This window comes from Hylaeus volcanicus, chromosome 3 (assembly GCF_026283585.1).
Source record: "Hylaeus volcanicus isolate JK05 chromosome 3, UHH_iyHylVolc1.0_haploid, whole genome shotgun sequence".
NCBI lineage: Eukaryota > Metazoa > Arthropoda > Insecta > Hymenoptera > Colletidae > Hylaeus > Hylaeus volcanicus.
Genome location: NC_071978.1, coordinates 3728018 through 3747194, shown reverse-complemented (window position 1 = coordinate 3747194; position 19177 = coordinate 3728018). Strand labels below are relative to the sequence as shown.

The 19177-nt window shown below is 47.0% G+C and overlaps 1 protein-coding gene across 39 annotated transcripts in view; it reads left to right on the top strand.

Annotated features, from left to right (window-relative positions):
• Nucleotides 1–19177, top strand: part of LOC128873993 (longitudinals lacking protein-like) — an 89485-nt gene that overhangs the window by 44167 nt on the left and 26141 nt on the right. The window contains exons 7-9 of one of the 39 annotated variants that reach the window (XM_054118134.1): nucleotides 6233–6394; nucleotides 7718–7903; nucleotides 9113–9473. The exons of 16 other annotated variants lie outside the window; for them this stretch is intronic. In XM_054118134.1, coding sequence (XP_053974109.1) covers nucleotides 6233–6394; nucleotides 7718–7903; nucleotides 9113–9393 — 629 coding nt within the window. In that variant the 3' untranslated portion in view covers nucleotides 9394–9473. Of the gene's footprint in view, nucleotides 1–38; nucleotides 344–1160; nucleotides 2017–2108; nucleotides 3183–3466; nucleotides 4250–4673; nucleotides 5030–5591; nucleotides 6046–6232; nucleotides 6395–7717; nucleotides 7904–9112; nucleotides 9474–10233; nucleotides 10536–10991; nucleotides 11691–12105; nucleotides 12494–14112; nucleotides 14228–14437; nucleotides 15176–16181; nucleotides 17052–17171; nucleotides 17320–17894; nucleotides 18236–18634; nucleotides 19083–19177 lie in introns of those variants that run through there. 22 more of the 39 variants (XM_054118131.1, XM_054118130.1, XR_008456539.1 and 19 more) reach the window with 22 other exon arrangements.

Sequence of the window (19177 nt, the reverse complement as noted above, 5' to 3'; positions counted from 1 at the left end):
CTGAGAGAATTAACCGTAAGAACGTCTGAATTTTCCAGGGAAGCTACTGAATCAGATGTACGGTTACGGCAGGAATCAAGCGCGCCGCGCTACGGATCGTCATCCTCAAGATATCGTCAAACACATTTGCCCGAAGTGCGGTGGCTCGTTCAACTGGCGCTACAATCTGCTCCATCATTTGAAGTACGCCTGTGGGCAATCGCCGCGATTCAACTGCCCTTATTGTCCTTACAGGACGAAACACACGTCCAACGTTAAAGCTCACGTGCGCCGGAAACATCCCAATCTCGAAGTCTACGTTATCGATATAATGAGCGGCCAGCAGTAACGAGGAGATCCCCATGTATTGTCCCGTAACTATAGCGAAACGATCATTGAATAAAAAAAGAAAAGAACAAGGTCTTCCCGAATTCGTCCCTTGAAACGCTTTGCGTGCATGCTCTCATTCGCAATATTCGTTTCGTACTATCCCTTGTAGCAAAGAACAGTCATATAATCGCTGGTGATCATCGTTCACGAGGGTCCGGTCTACATGCTGAGAAAAGTATACGGGGTGTCGCGCGAAATTGCAGCGAGCTGTGTCGCCTGGAATACTTTGGATCGAAAAGGAGAAATGAGAGAAAATTTTAGTCCTTGGGTTTTGGATGCTTCGATCCACCTTCTCTTTAATGGAATCCTCTGATTTTTCAAGTATCGTCCGACGCTGTCTTTTATTCTCTATGAAAAAAAAAAGTATCGAGGAGTTTGTCCAGCAAGCTGTTATTTTGAGATAAGAACTTTCCGTAAGTCCTTCGTTAAGTTGAATATCCTTCGAACTAGCAGCTCTTTGGACGCTCCAAATACTTTCTCGTAAAGCATAGAAATCTACGTCGAGAAAGCATCCGAGACCGTTCGATTTTCTCTTATAAATTCTCTTTTCGTATCTCGAATGATTTCATCGACACGGCTCGTCGAAGTTGCGCGAGCCACCCCGCATAGCGATCATTCTAAGCCAACCGAGATACCAAGGTACGCGATCGAATCGTACGAAAATCATTGTCATACAGCGAATATCGCATTTCGTAGATTATCCACGTAACCGTGGGCGTTGCTTAGGCCTCATAACGATCCGATAATGCTCGGAACACTCGGAATGAACGAACGAATTGTGCTTTTTTCAGAGCCGATGTACTTAGCGCCGCATCAGCTGGACACGAACGTCTGTTGGCCTTACTCGCCCAGGGGAAGGACGTATTCGCCCACGGACGTCCATCACGCGCAAAAATTTCCATGTGGGAATTGTCACAGCGTGTTTAACCGGAAAAGCAACCTCGAGTATCATTTGCAGTACGAGTGCGGACCGTCGCCAAGATTTAATTGTCCTTATTGCGTCTACAGAACGAGGCATCCGTGGGACGTGCGAGCCCACGTGCGCAGGACTCACCCTGGCAACGCGGTCTACGTGGTGGACATAAGCAAGATCGAAGTTCCCCAGCACTCCTAATCGATCTGACCCTCGACCTGGACCGTTGCTAGGCGATGCGAACCGTGTACTCGTCAACGACGCGAGTTGTTCCGAATTTCGCGATACCTTCGATCCGTTTCGTGACTAGTCGCGGGAATATTTTTTACAGGCTGTTGTATGTATTATACCATCGGGCGACGATGCTTTTAGCTTGTAAGAACAAAAAAGAAACAAGGAAAAAGGAAAAAGACCCATTTTATGCACCTGCGCATAGAGCACGGTAATCCCTGGATATCCATAACGAACACTTGTAATTCGAACTATAATGGAACTCCAATTCCTGGAACAAAACCACGACTGATTTCGTTCGATTCACCCTGGGATTACGGTATTCGCAATGTCTACGTCGCTTTCCCCTCTTGCCTCCACGACGCAATGTTTTTCCACGTTCAGCTAATGTCGGAAATGGGTTTCGCACACGTTTTTTAGGATAGCTCGGAGTCCTTGTACCGATTTCTGTATCGCGTTGCAACCGTTAGGGAGCAACACGAGGCAAAAGACAATTAAAGTTTGTAAGTTTCACATCTGTCGAATCGCTAAATCGTAAATCGGTGGCATCGAATCATCGTCAGAAGTCATTTTTGGTGGCTTTTTCTGTTCGCAGGTGTTCACCATCCGGTAATACGTCCGTCTTGTTACGCGCAGGGTCCTCATTGCGCCTACGATCTCATTCGAAACGAGCAAAACAGAAGTTATCCGTGTCACAAGTGCGGTAACGCTTTCACGCGTAAGAACAATCTGTACAATCACCTCAAGTTCCAGTGCGGACAGTTGCCGAGGTTCAACTGTCCTTACTGCTCGTATCGCACGAGGCACTCGTCGAACGTCAGATCCCACGTGCGTAGGATGCATCCTGGTCTGAGGGTGTACGTTCTCGACGTGCGCGGCAAACAAGAGAGTCAACAGCAGTGGATATCGTAGACGTGAACGAGAAGATGGTTCGGTGAATCATCGCTGAACCTTGGTCAGTTTACGACGAAAGCTGTTTTAACATATTTCAGCCTTTCGCGACACGACACTTCGTGGTCTTCGAGCATCTAATCGAGGACTTACTGGTGTATTCTTTGGATAAAATATCTTGACGTGTCGCCAGCGCTGCAGCTAGCTTCTTCAGCGATTGAACGAACCTCGACGAAACGTCGGAGTATCTTATTCAAAGGATATGGAAACCTCGATTAGTATCAACCACGAGAGCTGCTTTGTTATTCGTATCAAACGATGGTTGTCAGAAGCTGGCATCCAACTATCAACGAACGTGGTACGTTGGAGGAACTTTCGTTTCTCGATGTGTAAAAGTGTGTAACGGGCAAAGTAGCGAGAATTGTAAAAAGTGTGAGTGGTTGTAGGATTTTGAATTTATCTGGCATGTATCTTGGGAAATATTTTTAATACTTAACGTTTCTTTAACGAACACTGCGAATTTTTATACCTGTCGTTAGCGATAGGACTGGTACACGTATGTATACAAGAATGTTCGAGCAATGCTATAACGAAATCGACAGACGTCGATACTATCGTACGAGTATCAAAAGTAAGATACGTTGTTCACCATCCTATCGATATCTGCTCCATTTATAAGACATCGGTTTACAATCGAGTATTCGACGTAAAAGCATCAGTTTAATACAAAAAATAAATAATATTTTATAACGGTATCAGTCCTATTGCTACCCGTCGTAGACTCGAGGTTCTTCAATAAAACGTTTCCTCAACGAAAATTTGTCTAAACGTATCTTCCAGACAATGTTGTGCGCGTCCTCGAAACAAACATTTCGTCCCTGTATCTTTCCTTCTCTCTCCTCCAATGTTACTATTCGTTCAATGTTTGCTCGGTAGGTCTCGATAATTAGTACACGTAACGTCGTCTTTCGGGGAACATGTGGATTCGATTGGGACTCGTAGATCGTTGTCGAGAACACCGTCAATGTAAACTGACAATCAGCCAGACCCGTTTCGTTCCAGATACGGCCCCGTTCACCGTGTTCGGGTTCAACATCGGTATCGGAGGCAGCCAAGTCCAAACTATCGGCAAAATCTGGCCCCAAACGCCACTCCCTAACTTTGACAATAACTTTAGGACGAAGAAGTTCCCGTGTCCCAACTGCGCTTGTGCCTACAGCCAGAAGTACTCGTTGAACCGACACCTGACCTACGAGTGCGGCCAGGAGCCACGGTTCAAGTGCCCGCACTGCGACTATCGATGCAAGAAGTCTGCCAACGTCTACGAACACGTCAGAAGAAGGCACAAGAACTGCAAGGTCTACGCGATCGATGTCCTCAAGATCGCCCATCAGGAGCGCACTTAATACCCCTGGAGACTCTTCCATTGTATCGTAACGCTGTCTCGAACGACCCCGTTCAATGCACAAATCGATTAATTCCACTTTTTGGAGAATCTTTAATTTAAGTGTCAAAGCATTGGGTATAGTCGTAACATTTTATATTTCATCGGATTTCTCAACTTTTTGTTTTACGGCTTTAGTCGATAACATCGAGCACGATCCTTTCTAAACTTTGTTTGAACAGTATTACGGGCTTGTAAATCGACGCATATTTTTGGTGGCACAAATTTTTGTTTTGCGAGACGATCGAATACCATCGGTTTCGTGCATTATTCAAAGTCGAACCAGACACACGCGTTTCGCTCGAGTTCGATAGTCCAGGAGCTATGTACAAGCGTTGTCTTTCACAAATTGTACTCGCATTTAAGACTGTAAATAAAGAGGTCCATTCATCGCAGCGATTCTACATTCGCTGTTATTGTAAACCTTTAGCTTTCTACCACGTCCCGAGCACAGTCAACCCTTTCTAAGTTTCATTGTCACTCCCCCTAACGGCGTTAGGCCTTCATCCCACGCTTGTAAGGCGCGGCGCGAAAGCCCGCGAAGAAGGTCGAGCACATTTACTCCACGATAGATATCGATCCTCTCGATCTTTTGTGTCACGCTTTACAAATGTGGAGCAGTCGCGGGCGACTTCACCCAGCTCTCCGTCTAAGTGTCGCAGCGACGCTCGGACAAGATTGACCGTACTTTCTAGCCGCGCGTTCTTCTATCCAAATGTTTCGTTTCCTTTCCTCCTGTCATCGTTACGACGATTCTAACGAAAACTGCTTTCAGCGTTGCTCGATGATATTGTGTTACGTTCAGTAGTTGATCTTCTTTTGCAGGCGTCGTCGCGCGTTTCGCTCGCGTTCCCGGGAGTCAGAGTCAGCGCGATTCGACCGCCCAACGATTCTACGCCGCAAATAAAAGGTTCAGCTGCTCGAACGCCTGCGGAAGCTCGTTTACCCATCGTGGTTCTTTAACCAGGCATCTGCGTTACGAGTGCCAACAAAGTCCTCGCTTCAAATGTCCGTTTTGCGAATTTCGCTCGAGATGGAGGTCGGACGTATACAGACACGTGCGCAGAAGGCATCAGGGCAGCGACGTATGCTGCATCGACACTGGTGGAAATTAATCTTGTACCTCAACGGAATCTTAATAAATGGCCAACCCGTACATTCCTTGTCCTGTTATTTTTCTACCGCTGTACTTGTTGTCCCGCACCGTTGCATTGTTCTTTGTCACTTACATTCTTATCGGTTTCGAAAAAGAAAAAAAAAAACACAGAACGAACAACAAACGTAGAACCAGTTCGGCAGTTGCATTAGGATGGATGTCGCGAACTATTGTTATGGCACGAAATTTTCTTTAAATATATACATTGTAAAGCTACGGTTCTTTCATTTCTAACAATTCCGTCCTTTGCTCGTTATTTTGTCACAGGCTAATTACTCGTTATTTACGCACTCATGCCACGTTATGTTGTAGGGTCCGTCTTGCGCTGTCGAGTATACGATTTCGATACGTAGCTCCTATCGCGCGTTAGAAAATCGTTTTCGTGCTTCTGTGACGTACACTTTTGCCACTGTTAGTCGCATATTCGGTGTCGTATACTCCGCCCGATTCTGGCAAACCTTTTATTCACGCGTAATGCAAGGATCAAGAACGCTCGATCGTTTCTCGAGTCTTCGGGGCACGAACGTCTCGTAGTGGGTGGAAATACTCGGCGGTTGTTTGACCATAGCGTTTCTCTTCTTTTGCAGGCATCGAATCGATCTACAACTGTTACTTGGCCACCAATGCCGAATTCCAGGCGGTCGCCGTGAAAAAGTATCTCTGCCCTAACAACTGCGGCAGCTCTTTCAGTCATAACTACAGCATGAAGAGGCACGTGCGATACGAGTGCTGCCAGGAGCCACGTTTCAAGTGTCCCTGCTGCGACTACCGATCCAGGAGAACCTCCGATGTCTACAGACACGTGAGAAACAGGCACCATGGATCTATCGTGGACAGCATGTACATCGACACTTGTAAAAGTTGAATAAAAACTCCTTAAGACTCGTCGTTGTGCGGTGATCAGTTGCTCGAGCAAACGTTGCAGCCGAATATATTGTGTTTTCTATGTTGTTTACCGAGTTAACGATTTCGCGATAGCGCGGATCGCTCGATCGAAGTTGGATAACGTTAAAGTTTACGAAGAGAATCGATGGCGACCCCCTCGAGAGGTCCACGAATAAAGAGTTGCAAACGAAACGTTGTTCTCATTGACACGGACGCTTTTCAGACGCAGAAGGTTCTCTGGTCTTCCATTTTCACACGTTTTCTCTGTTCGGTCGTTTCGCGTTGTCCCTGGAAACTTTGGACACGCTATTAACCGTAGCCAATCTGTTTCTGTCGTTTGCAGGGCACAGGGATGGTCCGAGGTATTCATATCGACCGTTCGCGTTCGTCGACGAAGGACATCATCCCTGTCCGACGTGCAGTCGCATCTTCAAGAGGAAGAATAGCCTCAGCAGACATCTGCTGTATGCCTGCGGGCAGAATCCACGATTCAAGTGTCCTTACTGTTGGTATCGGTGCAAACTTCGCAGTAACGTCTACAGACACGTTCGTTCCCATCACAAGAAGCGCGAGGTTCTCGCCATGGACGTTCTCAGACATTGCATCAATAAGCCCAATTGAATCCTTTCCTTCCTATGTATGAACGGGAGCTTGAACTAACCGATCTACTGGAGGCAGAGCGTCCACCGAGACATATTTAATAAAGCTTCTAACACAGATTTATAGATCGTGTTGCATACCACGCGAATCGTCAGAACCCTGCGCAAACGTTGGTTGGACAATTACAATTTTTTTTTTTTTTGGAACGCCCATCTATCCTTTGTAACAGAACACTCATGCTCCCATCTAAACTCCTTTACCCATACGCTTTTGCAGTCGACGCGTTAGAGATATTGGGACGTGGATACCAACGATTATACGCGTTCGAAGGTTCTTGCAGCTTTGCGAAACATATGGGAATGTACGCTTGCGCTGGGAAGCTAGCAACTATGTATTTGTTGCAACATCATTTAATTATATAACACGAGTATGCAATAAATGGTATCCCAACATTTTCTTCATCCGTGGTCGTCCCCTTTGCGCGAGAGCATGGAGTATGGAAGAGCAGGATGAGTATAACTTACGGTACCATTTTTATTCCTGTGTTTACTGGCCCATATCGCGTAGCCTCGAAGGATCCAGGAACCCCTTTGCGCGACTGTTATCCTCTGAATGTGTCCTATCGCAATGGTCCCGTATTTCCGATCCACGCGGTCGACCGTTTCCGTCGATCCGTTTCACACGGTGGAGGTGAATGTGTTCATGTACGTGATCGGTGAACCCGTGTTTCCTTCAACGACGACAGGCGGAAGATTCTGAATCTTTCTATCAGCATTTTTTCGTCCTGGGGTTCTTGGACAATCCTCGATACTCGTTGCTTATCTTCAATCGTAAAGCTCCAGAGCTAATCGACCATTAACCCTTTATAGTTCACTGGTACTCATTGTTACCACTAAGGAAGGGATGGGAATTTTGCATTTTTAAGTTTCTACGCTCATCCACAAAAAAAAAGTGAAAAAAGTGACCAGTGAGTTGTGCCCTATAATGGGTTAACTGTTCAACGTAGGACCGCAAAGGGTTAATTGTAATTAGCTACTGCTCCCATTTTTCTCGACAATAACGCGCACATGGTCCAAGAACCCCGGTTCTCGCGATGTCGTCTAAGAAAGAGTGATTTTTAAAGCGCGATAGTCCTCGCGCAGCTCTCTTCTGTCTACCTTGCAACAGGTGCTATCGAGGACTTTCAGAGACGGAGATAATATACCGGGGTACTTCGTTTTGTTTTCAGGTGGTCTGTATTATGCTCACGCTCGCTACAGGAAACCCCGGGTACGCTTCAACGATCTATCCCACAAGAGATTCCCGTGTCCGAACTGCCCGAGCGTTTTTGTCTGGAAGTGCACGTTGAAGAGACACATGCGCAACGAGTGCGGGAAAGAACCGCGCTTCAAGTGCCCGCACTGCGAATATCGCGGTAAATGGAAAGCCAACATATGCAGACACATCAAAAGAGTTCACAAGGAATGCAGTATCTACGTCCTCAGCACGTAGGCTTCCGGAACCAGCTCGATCCCGTCGACCATCGCTCCTGAACGAACGCGTTTGTTCCTCTCCGTGGATGAAATATTTTTTATTGCTATATCGACGCGACATCGAACGTTGCGTACGCTTTCAACACGCCGTGCCTCGGGAAACTCGACGAAACTTTTCGCGTAGACTCTCGTCGAAATGGGTGGCGCAACCTGAAGAGGCTTGATTTTTCGAAGCGAACGATAAATACACGTTTCTTTATGGAAAGATCGATTTTAGGTATTCGCCGCATGACGAATAAGACTGTTGTTACGTGTAATGGTTAGAATTGTTGCTTGGTACGAAATTTATAACGTTTGTCGACTGGCTGTTAGTCTCCTTCGGCGATCTTTTAGAATGAATTATCCCTGCTCTAAAAGCTGATTTTGTTTTTATAGTTGCCACAAGCTTATTTTTCATTTTTAAGGAATTCTGAAGGTGGCTAAGTAGCGAGCAGTCGAATCGTTAGGTTATTAAGTTAACCGACCTTGTGTTCAATGTGCGTTGAGATTTTTTTTTTTTATTCACACGATGTAAGCAAGAAATTTTACATATCAAGCACGTGGACCGACGTGAAAGTTCGGAAATATTTTATTTCAAACCAACCCCGAATCAACCGTTTCACGGTTATACCACGATTTTGATCGGAGCCTGTCTAACGCACAAGTGCGAAATTCGATAAATCGATAATTAGGATAAGAGGATTGCGCGATGTATCGAAACCAATAAAACATTATTGTTAGAAAAGACGAGATTACGTGCCTCTCTATTGGTATCTTTTTAGGAGCCCGAACAGGGGCGGATTAAGGCAGGAGCTTTAGCGATTAAGCGAAAAGTTATTTAATTTCTGAATGCTGAATTAAAACATAAGTACTCTCTAAATTACATATTTAAAACTCGTAGTTCATAGTTCCAGCGGTAAGTTGCGATTAATCTTCGACAGAGATTTAAGAGCGGATGCCAGCGAGGCATACGACATTCTACTCGTAAATTAGGTCTGTTGGATCTTAATTTGGCTCTGAGCCTGATCGCGTAAGATCCTTTGGCGCGATGGTGACGTCGAAAGCGAGCGGTTTATCGCCACGAGAAAATTTCGTCTGTTCGTTTGTTTCAGGTTTCGGGCGAAGGTGGCAGTTCGGCAAGGTGGTGATGAGACCGTCCAGGTACAGAAGACTTCAGGCTGGCGTCTACGTCTGCCCTAGTCCGAACTGCTCCAAGTCTTTCAGCTGGAAGGGCAATCTGAACAGGCATCTTCGATACGAGTGTGGTCTACAACCCCGATTCAAGTGTCCGTATTGCGAGTACCGTTGCAAAGTTAAAGGGGACGTGAGTAAGCACATCCTGAGAAAACATCACGGCTCCACCGTTTACGTTCTGGACCTGTTCACCGCCTGATCCTCGAGCTATGGAGCCACAGACGTTGACCAGCCACCGACAACTTCGAATCTTGTACTTTTTACGTGCAAATAAAACGCAGGCTTTTTTCCTCTCGAGAATATTGCGCATTACTTACCGAGCTAGCGATTAGAAAGGCACTCAGCGAGTTTCAGGAATCCTCTGGACTTTGATTTCCTTTGGATTCGAGCATGCGACTACAGAGAAGCACACCAGCACGTTCTCGCCGTTCCCTTTGATCGCAGGTACTCAATGGTCGAAGGATACGCGATGTTTAATGGCAACAAGATACGCGGTTAAAAAATTCGTCCTTGGTTATCACGTTCCGTGCCACGTGCATTGCCGGTGGTACACGCAGATATGTTTACTTAATCACCGATAGCATATAGTTTATGAAAAATTTTGTAAAATATATTTCCATCATAAGAATGAAGCATGAGTGGTACACGATGTGGTAACTGCTCTAAACAAGCCAACTACTTATGGATCGATGATGTAACGAAATATTGTGCGATAATATATCGATCTTTAGTCAAAACACCAAATGGGCTGACCGACAAGTCGGGCAAAAAAAACGGTTTGGCACGGAACGTGTTATACGAAATTGTTTGGCATGAGTTTTTCCTTCTCGGGACTATCGTAGTCGAAGTTGGATCGCGAATCGAACATGTTTTCGCGTCGTTCTCTCCCGATTCGTCAGGTTTTTCGCTGCTCTAGTGGGGTTTTGTGGGTCGATCGGAAGGAGGGAAAGTGCAGCTAGCGAAATCCGACGATAACTCGCGCATAAATTGTTTGACAGTTTCCAAAACGACTGATAGCGAACGAAACGTTCTTTTTCAGGGTTCAAAGGGTCCACGTCGCGATTGGACCACCGACGCACGAATTGGTTTATGAAACCTAGCACGTACGCCTGTCCGAATCTGAATTGTCGGAGCGTCTTCGCTTGGAAAAAAAATCTGACCAGCCACTTGCGTTACCAGTGCGGACAGAAGCCTAGATTCAAGTGTCCTTACTGCGATTACATGTGCAAGGTGAAGGCAGACATACGGAAGCACATTAGGGTGCAGCACAAGAACCACGACGTCTACGTGATCGATATCTTCCAATCGTGGGAGGTTCTACATTGACCGGGAGTTGTCTCGACGAGGAGACTCGTCACGTTTCAATCTTCATCGACCAGCGACGTCGTCGACGACCAATCCAACGGCTCTAATTGTATAGGAGAATTAAATTTCGCTTCGCTGGCTTGCCTTACACCGGCTTGCCCCGAATCTGTCTGTAACGAAGTCTTGCGTTCAATAAAGATCCGACCGCTTTCGTCGAGCCACCGAATCGAGCGATGCTTTCGCATGTACATCGCATTTTTGTTCGTTCCTTGGGCTAACGGGTTACACACCTATGCAAAAGTACTAACAACGAATCATCCAATCGAAACGTTTCGAAAATACGAAGAAAATTCATTTAACTTTTGTCGAGGCGAGATCGAAATGTCGCAAACCTCCTCGTCGCCCGTTCGACGAAGCCGAGGGGTCGAAGAAACGAGCGGCCTCGACGCACCACATTTCGTCAACCTTAACATCGACTTTTTCCCCTTCTAGGTCCTGGACTTGGGATCGATGTTCGAGGACAGTCGGAAAGTTTGGGCGAGTTTCCCAGAGGGAAGAGATTCCCCTGTCCGAATTGCCCGACCTCCTTCGGCCAGAAACCGAGTTTGACTAGACACTTGAAGTACGAATGCAGACAGGACCCACGTTTTCAGTGCCCTTACTGCCAACAAAGAAGTAAAAAGACCTCGGACATTTACGCGCACATCAGAAGGAAACACGCAGAGTGTAAAGTGTTCGCCATCGACATCCACGGCGACCCGATGCAGTATACGACTGGCGCCTACCATCTGGACTGGATCTGAAACAGTTTCCCCGCGCCAATCGCGTCGATCGACTTGCGCTTGTAATCGCATAAACGCCACGAATACGGTAATCCCTGATTTCGGATATCCGAAACGATTACCTCTCAAGTTGGATACGTTAAACATTTTTACGCTTGTAGTCGCGAGTATTACGGATGGCTCGACAAAGTTTTTCTACAAACAATTCGAATACAGTCGGGATATCAGGGATTACCGTACTTTGCGTAAATTTTATTCAGTATTACATTAATCTTGCTTGCTGCCTCCCGCGAACAACGGATTTCTGTTTTTGGCGACGCCACGAATCGCGGTCTGTACAAATTTTTCATCAAACGACGAATTTTCCCATAAACTTTATTGTATAGAATAAAGCAGAGTATTCGGAGGAATAAATGCGTTTCTATGACACTACATATTTTCATTTCGCAGTCGCATGCACACAGTTTGAGCACATTGATCACACGACGATATACTCCCCGAGCGGTCTTCTCATTTTAGCGTCTCGAAGAATGGATGGGATTTGGTCAGTCTCGAATATGACGATCGTCGATCGAAGTTGAATTAGAGTCTCTATAAAATATTTTTTTATTACCGAACTTGAAGAAAAGAAAAACTTCGATGTTGGTACCATTTCTCTTAGCTTTACAGACAATTTTACAAACCTCTAAACTGAGAAGACCCTTAAAAGCTCCTTTCTGTTCGTTCGCCTGGCAGCGAATCCGAGTAGTTAAAACGATTCAGCGAATCGAAAAGCTCCACGAAGGCATTCACGAAAGAAACACGACCGTTCAAATCTGTTCCAGGATACTACAACGAATGGTACAGCTACTGCCCTTGGAACGCGAAACCGTATCAGTGTTTGAACTGTCCGAACAATTACTCGACGAAAGTTCACCTGAAACGTCACGTAGTCAGCGCCTGCAACGGGAAGGAGCCTCGCTACAAGTGTCCCTATTGTACCTATAAATCGCGCTACCCGTCAGACACGTACAAACACGTGAAACGTCTCCACGAATTCCACGAGGTTTTCGCGATCGACGTTCAAAATCAGAGGACCTACTTGCCGAAAGATACCCCCACGCTGCAGGACAACAAAATGATATTCTGAAATCCGAGCGCGCGAAAGATCGCGCTATGTACGAACGTTAGGAATGAGTAAAGAGTGTACCTAAACAGTACCAAAGGAAGTCGCAGAAGAAAGCACGCGTTCTTTGAATTTCTCCCTGTCCTCGTATAATCATACCGTAGCAGTTCCAGGATCGATCGGTGACAGTCGAAGCGAACAAGTTTTCCCATGGAGTCGAAACGAACTTCCTTCGACCACCATTCGACGGACGCAGGTATACACGTCCGAAAACCACATCTCTCGAACTCTACTTTTGTTTCAGGTGTTCCGCCGACGCGGTGTCTTAATTCCCACGTCGACGATAGCGACGATCCTTTCGCGTTTCGTTAGTTGGCTCGCGCGTAAACTTCGGTTAAAACCGAGTTACTCGTAGTTGTTGCACGCACGAATCTGTCGCCGGCGATCTTTGTGTCTCTCGCTGCTGCTGTCCGTGGACTGTGCGCAAGTATCTTGCTGGGTTTTCTGTTTCAGTTTGCCGGGGCTTCGTGTGGCGGAACAAGTCGAAGAGGTTCTGCTGTCCAAATTGCCCGAGTGGATTCACTAGGGAGACGAACCTTCGGAGGCACGTGCGGTACGGATGCGGCCAGGGACCGAGGTTCAAGTGTCCGTACTGCGACATGCACTCCAAAGAGATCTCGAACGTGTACAGGCACATTAGGACCAAGCATCGGGGAATGCGCGTTTTTCTCACCGACGTCGCCACCAACAGGCAGTATTACGCGCGGAAGAACTAAACGAAACGATTTTAACCGATCACCGTGTACAATGGTGCTCGACTACGAGCGGTGGTACTTCGTACGGGTGCCGCGCAAGGTAGCGGCATCGTTTTAAGGAAGGATGTCGCCACAAAAACTAGCTACCGGTAGTTATTCGGACAAAATTTTGAAACTTTGTACTCTTATGTAGTTTTAAACGCTGAATTGAATGGCGTAAACAAAAAATGTATAAACAATTCTGTTGGATTTTTCGATCCGCCTTTTTTTTCAAATAATTTTTTATTAAAAATCCAAAGAAATTGTTTCAACATTTTTTGTTTACGCCATTCAATTCAGCGTTTAAAACTACATGAGAGTACAAAGTTTCAAAATTTTGTCTGAACGACTACTGGTAGCTAGTTTTTGTGGCGATATCCTTCCTTAAAGTTCGCCAATTTAAGACGACCACTATTATACACCGGTCGAGCTGGTCTCTGTGGCTCGACGGATCAATTGTACAGTGCGACGAACGTCCTACGACGCGAACGACATTTGTATCCTAAACGAATAAACGAAGTAACGTTCACTGTGTTCAGCTCCTCCGATAGCTGTCGTCGAATGTGAAAAGTTGCTCGCTGAAAACCCTGTTCCATCTGTAAGCCTAAGCAGAGAATGTATAATAAAAGTTGCTTATCCGTGGCACCGAAGAAACTTTTAGTCACCGATCCCGACAGACGATACCGGTAGCGTTTCTTCTACGTTCTCGATCGCTCTGCACGATTACCCTAAGCTCCGTCGCTGGTACGTCGATTTCTATGCGGTATCGCGACGGGTACAGCGATCTCTGGACAGCCTAAACGAAAAACTCGACTATCGTTTCGGTTATCCAGGGGTTATTGTGCTTCGTTCAAGTTTATCGCTTTTGTCACGATTTCTCCCGTTCGTTCGTGGAAACGTATCCAATCACGACGCTTCGCTTTTGATTTCAGGCACGATATATTTCCCACGGTCGACGGGTTATCATTACCCCGTGTGCCCGGGTCAGTCGCAAGAACCGCCGCTCTGTCATCGTCCGATTAAGCCCGGGAGCAGCGACCGCGACAGGTTAGTTGTCACAACAAACACCTTGTCAGTCCGTTTCGTTTCCGTTTCGTTATCCGATAACTCTGCCACGAACGTTAACCACTTCTCGGTTACGCGCTCCCGTCGGTCACGATTTTCCGTTGACGGTACCGCACGTCTCGGACTTAAAGTTTCGGTTCTGCGTGTCGTGTCGCAAACCCGTGGAAAAAAAAATACACGTTTGCATTGCAGGATGGAAGAGAAAGACGGTCTCGTGGAATCGTGTTTCGTCGGCTCGGCGGCTTATCATCGCCGTTTGATCGAGAGACATTTCCCGGAGACCATACCGCCGACGGAGAAAAAATCGAAACCCGTGAGAAAATGTGTTCAGTGCTCGAAGAAGATATGCGCGAACGGGAAAAGAGTACGCAAAGAGACCAGGTACTACTGCCCGGAATGTGACGCTGGACTGTGCATCACCCCTTGCTTCCGACTCTACCACACGACAACCTAATGCGACGTGTCCCTCGATCCTCGATACTCGATTCTCGATTCTCGATACTGTCGAGCTCTTAGTCCTACTCCCGATGGCGGAGGAATGGCAATGTTCCGTTCGCTCGCGGGCTACGGTTAACCGAGAAGTGGTTAACGCCGATTAATAACACTGACTAATAACGCTACGGTGCGTCAGGTACACTTGTCCAAAGTGCGAAAGGAGTTACCAGCATTTGCACCACATGCTGCGGCACTGTAAGTTCGAGTGCGGTAGCCCGCCGAGGTTTCAGTGTCCTTACTGCGTGATGAGGAGCAAGCAGTCGAACAACGTTTACAAGCACATACGTCTCAAACATCCAGGATTGAAGGCGGAGGTCATCGTGCTCCACTACGATCAGCAATAAACGTTGCCGACGGTTGACCTTCATTTTATTTTTTTTTTTCTTTCTTATTTTCCCTTCGAAAGTTGAACAATAAAGGGCGATTAACCGAGAAGAGTGTGTACTTCGATTTCACCATCTCCTCGTCCTCCATCCTTCGATCCCTCGATAGTTTGGTGTAGCGGGAGACCTAGCGGTTTCCTTTTCGAGGGTACTTGTTCTTGTCACGCTTCGAATCGACGTCATTTTAACATTTTCAATCGTTTTGCAGGTTGAGAGTCGCTTGAACGTCAGCTACGCGTCCACGTGGGAATCAGCGGCTGCCATTGATCGTTACACTTCCCGCAAATTCTCCTTCTCGCGCGTAAACGGGTTGTCCGGGCATACTTTGTCCCCTATATATAGCTTGAAGATGCCTGCAACCGCTTTATTTGTTTGTCTTTAACTCAACAAAATATTTTACCACCGCGCGTGTGTCAGCCTGCAAGCACAATCTCTCCAAGACTTCGACATAGAAAACCAGACCATTCATTATTGCCTGTAAGCACTTGTTCCCCGACGATTCGCCGTGTACGATTCTTCCTTTCGCGACGATTCGCACGGCGGTTTGTCCTGTCTCTAGCTCCGGGGTTTCAAACTTGGTCGGATTGGTTTGTCGCGTTTAACGAAATTCAACGACCTCGAATAATATTCGATGATTTCCTTACTCGACTGGAAGTTGCAATCTTTCATTTGTGTCTTACCGTATCAGTCGAAGCAGGGAATCGCGCGTCACGAAAGCGCGTAGACGAAGAACGAAGCTCCTAAAAGTGCAACAAAATTACTCGTTTCGCGTTGAATTTAATTTTCGGAAAAGTTTAGGAACCCCTGATCTAGTTCATCGTTCGTTCTCTTCAACGATCTCGCTATCGCTTACGATCGAATGGAAAAAAACAGTGGCGTTCGTTCGGTGTGTCCGCTAGCTCGCGTCTCCTCGACTTCGTTGCTTCGAAACGCTTGAGAGGCGGTCGCGGTACGCGTCGAAAGCTTTTCGAAAATCCCAAGCCCCCCCCCCCCCCCCTGCGGTGGAACGTCGTTGCCGATTTGTTCGAGCTAACCGTGCACTTCCATTTCTTTTTCAGCTTTCCTAGAAATGTTGCCGCTGCCATGGGCCGATGACAAGTACACGGAACTTAGTCTGAGAAAGAGTAAAACACGGTTTCCGTGTCCGCTGTGCCGCAAGAGTTACACGACCAAGAGCGCCGTGACGGCCCACTTCAAGTACGATTGCGGCAAACCGCCGCGCTTCGAGTGCCCGTATTGCGGAAAGTTGAGCAAGAAAAAGTTCAACATCCAGGATCACATACGGCACAAGCATCCCTCCAAGCCAGTCATCTGCAACACGTTGTTTTAGGCAGGGGCCGTTTTAATACGTGCCGACGCGTCCAGAAAGACTGAAATACTGTTGTATTCGCGCGAACTAGCTGACGGAAGTTCGCTTTGATTTTGGAATAGAATAATAATAAAAGTAAGAGCAACGGCGTAACCGTTTGCGTCACCGAATGGACATCGTTCGCAAGAGATCGGCTCGCAAATTGGAAACTATCGCTCGGAACTTTGTCGTTATCAGGTGCCTGACGTCCGATTTGATTTTATCGAGTCGAATTGCGCGCGACGGCGCGTTAGTATTTTTTAGCGGAGTTGAAATTAAGCGGTGGTCCGCCTCCTTCGATTTTAATCGAGAAACGGGGATCGATGAACCTGGATTAACGACTCGTGTACATAATTTATAGAGGTATTTCTGTACAAGGATGTGTAACGCGCTGCGAAATCGGGGACGCCTGTTAGTCATGTAAATTGATCGGTATGTGACTCTTGTTTAGAAAAAAAAAAGAAATAAAAGCGTTTCTAGGAAAAGCAACGAACATTTGGTCGTTTCATGAATCGTCGCCAGAGAGTACTCGTCGTTTTCATCGTCTCTCGTCGATGTACTTGCCCACCGACTACCTCCTCCCTGCATGATTATTTCCTGTGCGTACTGTTTCGTATCCCGATATTTAAGGCGATGCTCGACAAAAGTTGTCCGTGAATCAGCTAGCTTACAATCTTGACTCTGGTACGATGTTTTGTAGGTGACAGGCCCGGCGACCTTCGCGCTGCGCGCAGAAGGAAGTTCGCCAGGATAATGGACACGCTGTACAACTCGAGTACGGGGAAATATCACTGTCCTAACTGTAACAACGGCTACGGCAGACGAGACACAATGTTGGGTCACTTTAGGTACGAATGCGGCAAGGCGCCGAGGTACAAGTGTCCTTACTGCACACTGTGCAGCAAGAAGACATCGAACATTTACCAACATATCAGGTGTATGCACCCGAAGGAACTGGTCACGCTCGTTAAGCTCTATTGAGCTCCTTCTCGATTCCTTATCGGGATCCTCAGGATGCCAACCGAGGCTTCCGCGTCCTTTGGAACGTTTCGAGGTACTCGTGCTCGCGTCGCAATTCGACGACAAGGCTTACACCTGGAAGCCTCGGTTGGTATCGCCCACGAAGATCGCGAAAGTCTCGAATACCATGTCCTCTGGATACGTCCCATTCGCCGTTGTTCATAAGTTGGAAATACGAAGAAACCAAGACTGCGATGTACGATAGATGGTAACGACTTCGATCGTTGTACAAAAGAATAAATGCGATCAAGAACCAATCCTTCCTTCGTTCGTGTCGTTCGATCTCTCCTGTTGTTTTTCAGCGATGTCGATCATACAGCCAGCCCATCGAGTGCGATCGAAAGGTATCACCGAGCCTCAAATGTTCACGAACTAACCGTTCCTTCGACTTGTTTCGTTTCAGATGTCGCGGAGCAGCTGTCGAGGAAGAGGTTCGTCTGCCAGATCTGCGGCAAGGGCTTCAGTCACAAGCCGTCTTGGAAGAGGCACTGTCGCCACGAGTGCGTCGGTATCGAACCACGTTACGCCTGTCCCTATTGCGGGAATCGGAGCAAATACGCCAAGGCTATCTATAGACACGTGCGGAGAAAGCATTTTGGTTTAGAAGTCAAGACGAATCTCCTCTATTGTACGTGGTATTTCGTCTTCGTTAGCGTTATCGATAAAACAACCGCCGTAAACAGTCGGCCCTCGACACCTTTGCACTCGACGTTATTTGTTTTAGTTTAGTTTATTAGTCAAACTAACTACACGCGTGCCATCGACTCCTAGATGCAGCTGAAACTCGTCATCTGGATTTTCAAGCCCCACTCTGTTCTCTACAAACCGACTTTTCTCCTCGTGAGCCTTAGATGCGCACATTCCGATCCTCCTCGTTATTTTCCAAAGTTTTCTCCAAAATACAGATACTGTCTCGGCGTCTACGACAGAGTCACACACACGGAAGTCAACTACCGAACAAGTTACCGAACTCTACGCAACAAACGATTTCCTCCCAGAGTAACAAACCGCACGGCGAACACTCGCCGGTTCGCGTCTTCCATAATTTGCTCGTTGGCTTTACCGAGTGCTTTAATCGAGTTAGCCTCAATAAAATCCGCGCACGCGGATTGTATTAACTCGACACCACGGTCTTGGTTTCAGAGTTTCGTCGAGAACCGAGGCCGGAGCCGCATCTTTCGCAGCGGATTTCGACGCAACAGCGCGAGATGTTCTCGGGCATGGCAGCCTCGCAGAAACGGAGACACGAATGCCCGAAGTGCGACAAGTCTTTCTCGCAGAGTTACTCGATGTACCGTCACTATAGGTACGAGTGCGACTCGTTGCCGCGTTACCAGTGCCCTTATTGCGGCCACATCAGTAAGTGGACGCACGCGATCTACAATCACATCAGGAAGATTCATCCTGGACAAGAAGTCGCTCTGAACACGCTCTACTAGCCTCGCCTGGCCATGGAACTCACGGAACCGGATCGTCAATGTATTCGTGTCAATAAATAAGAAATCCTAGTGCAGTGAGCGAGAATTGTATGCTTCTATGCGAAAAAAAAAAAAGAAAGAAATAGAAAGTCATCCCTTATTCCGCGAGAGTTTCAGGGCTTTCCAGGCAGAGAGCACATACGGTTTTTTTAACGCGCCATCGATCCTCGACGGAATCGACGGATCCGAAACGATCGTTCGAAGCTTA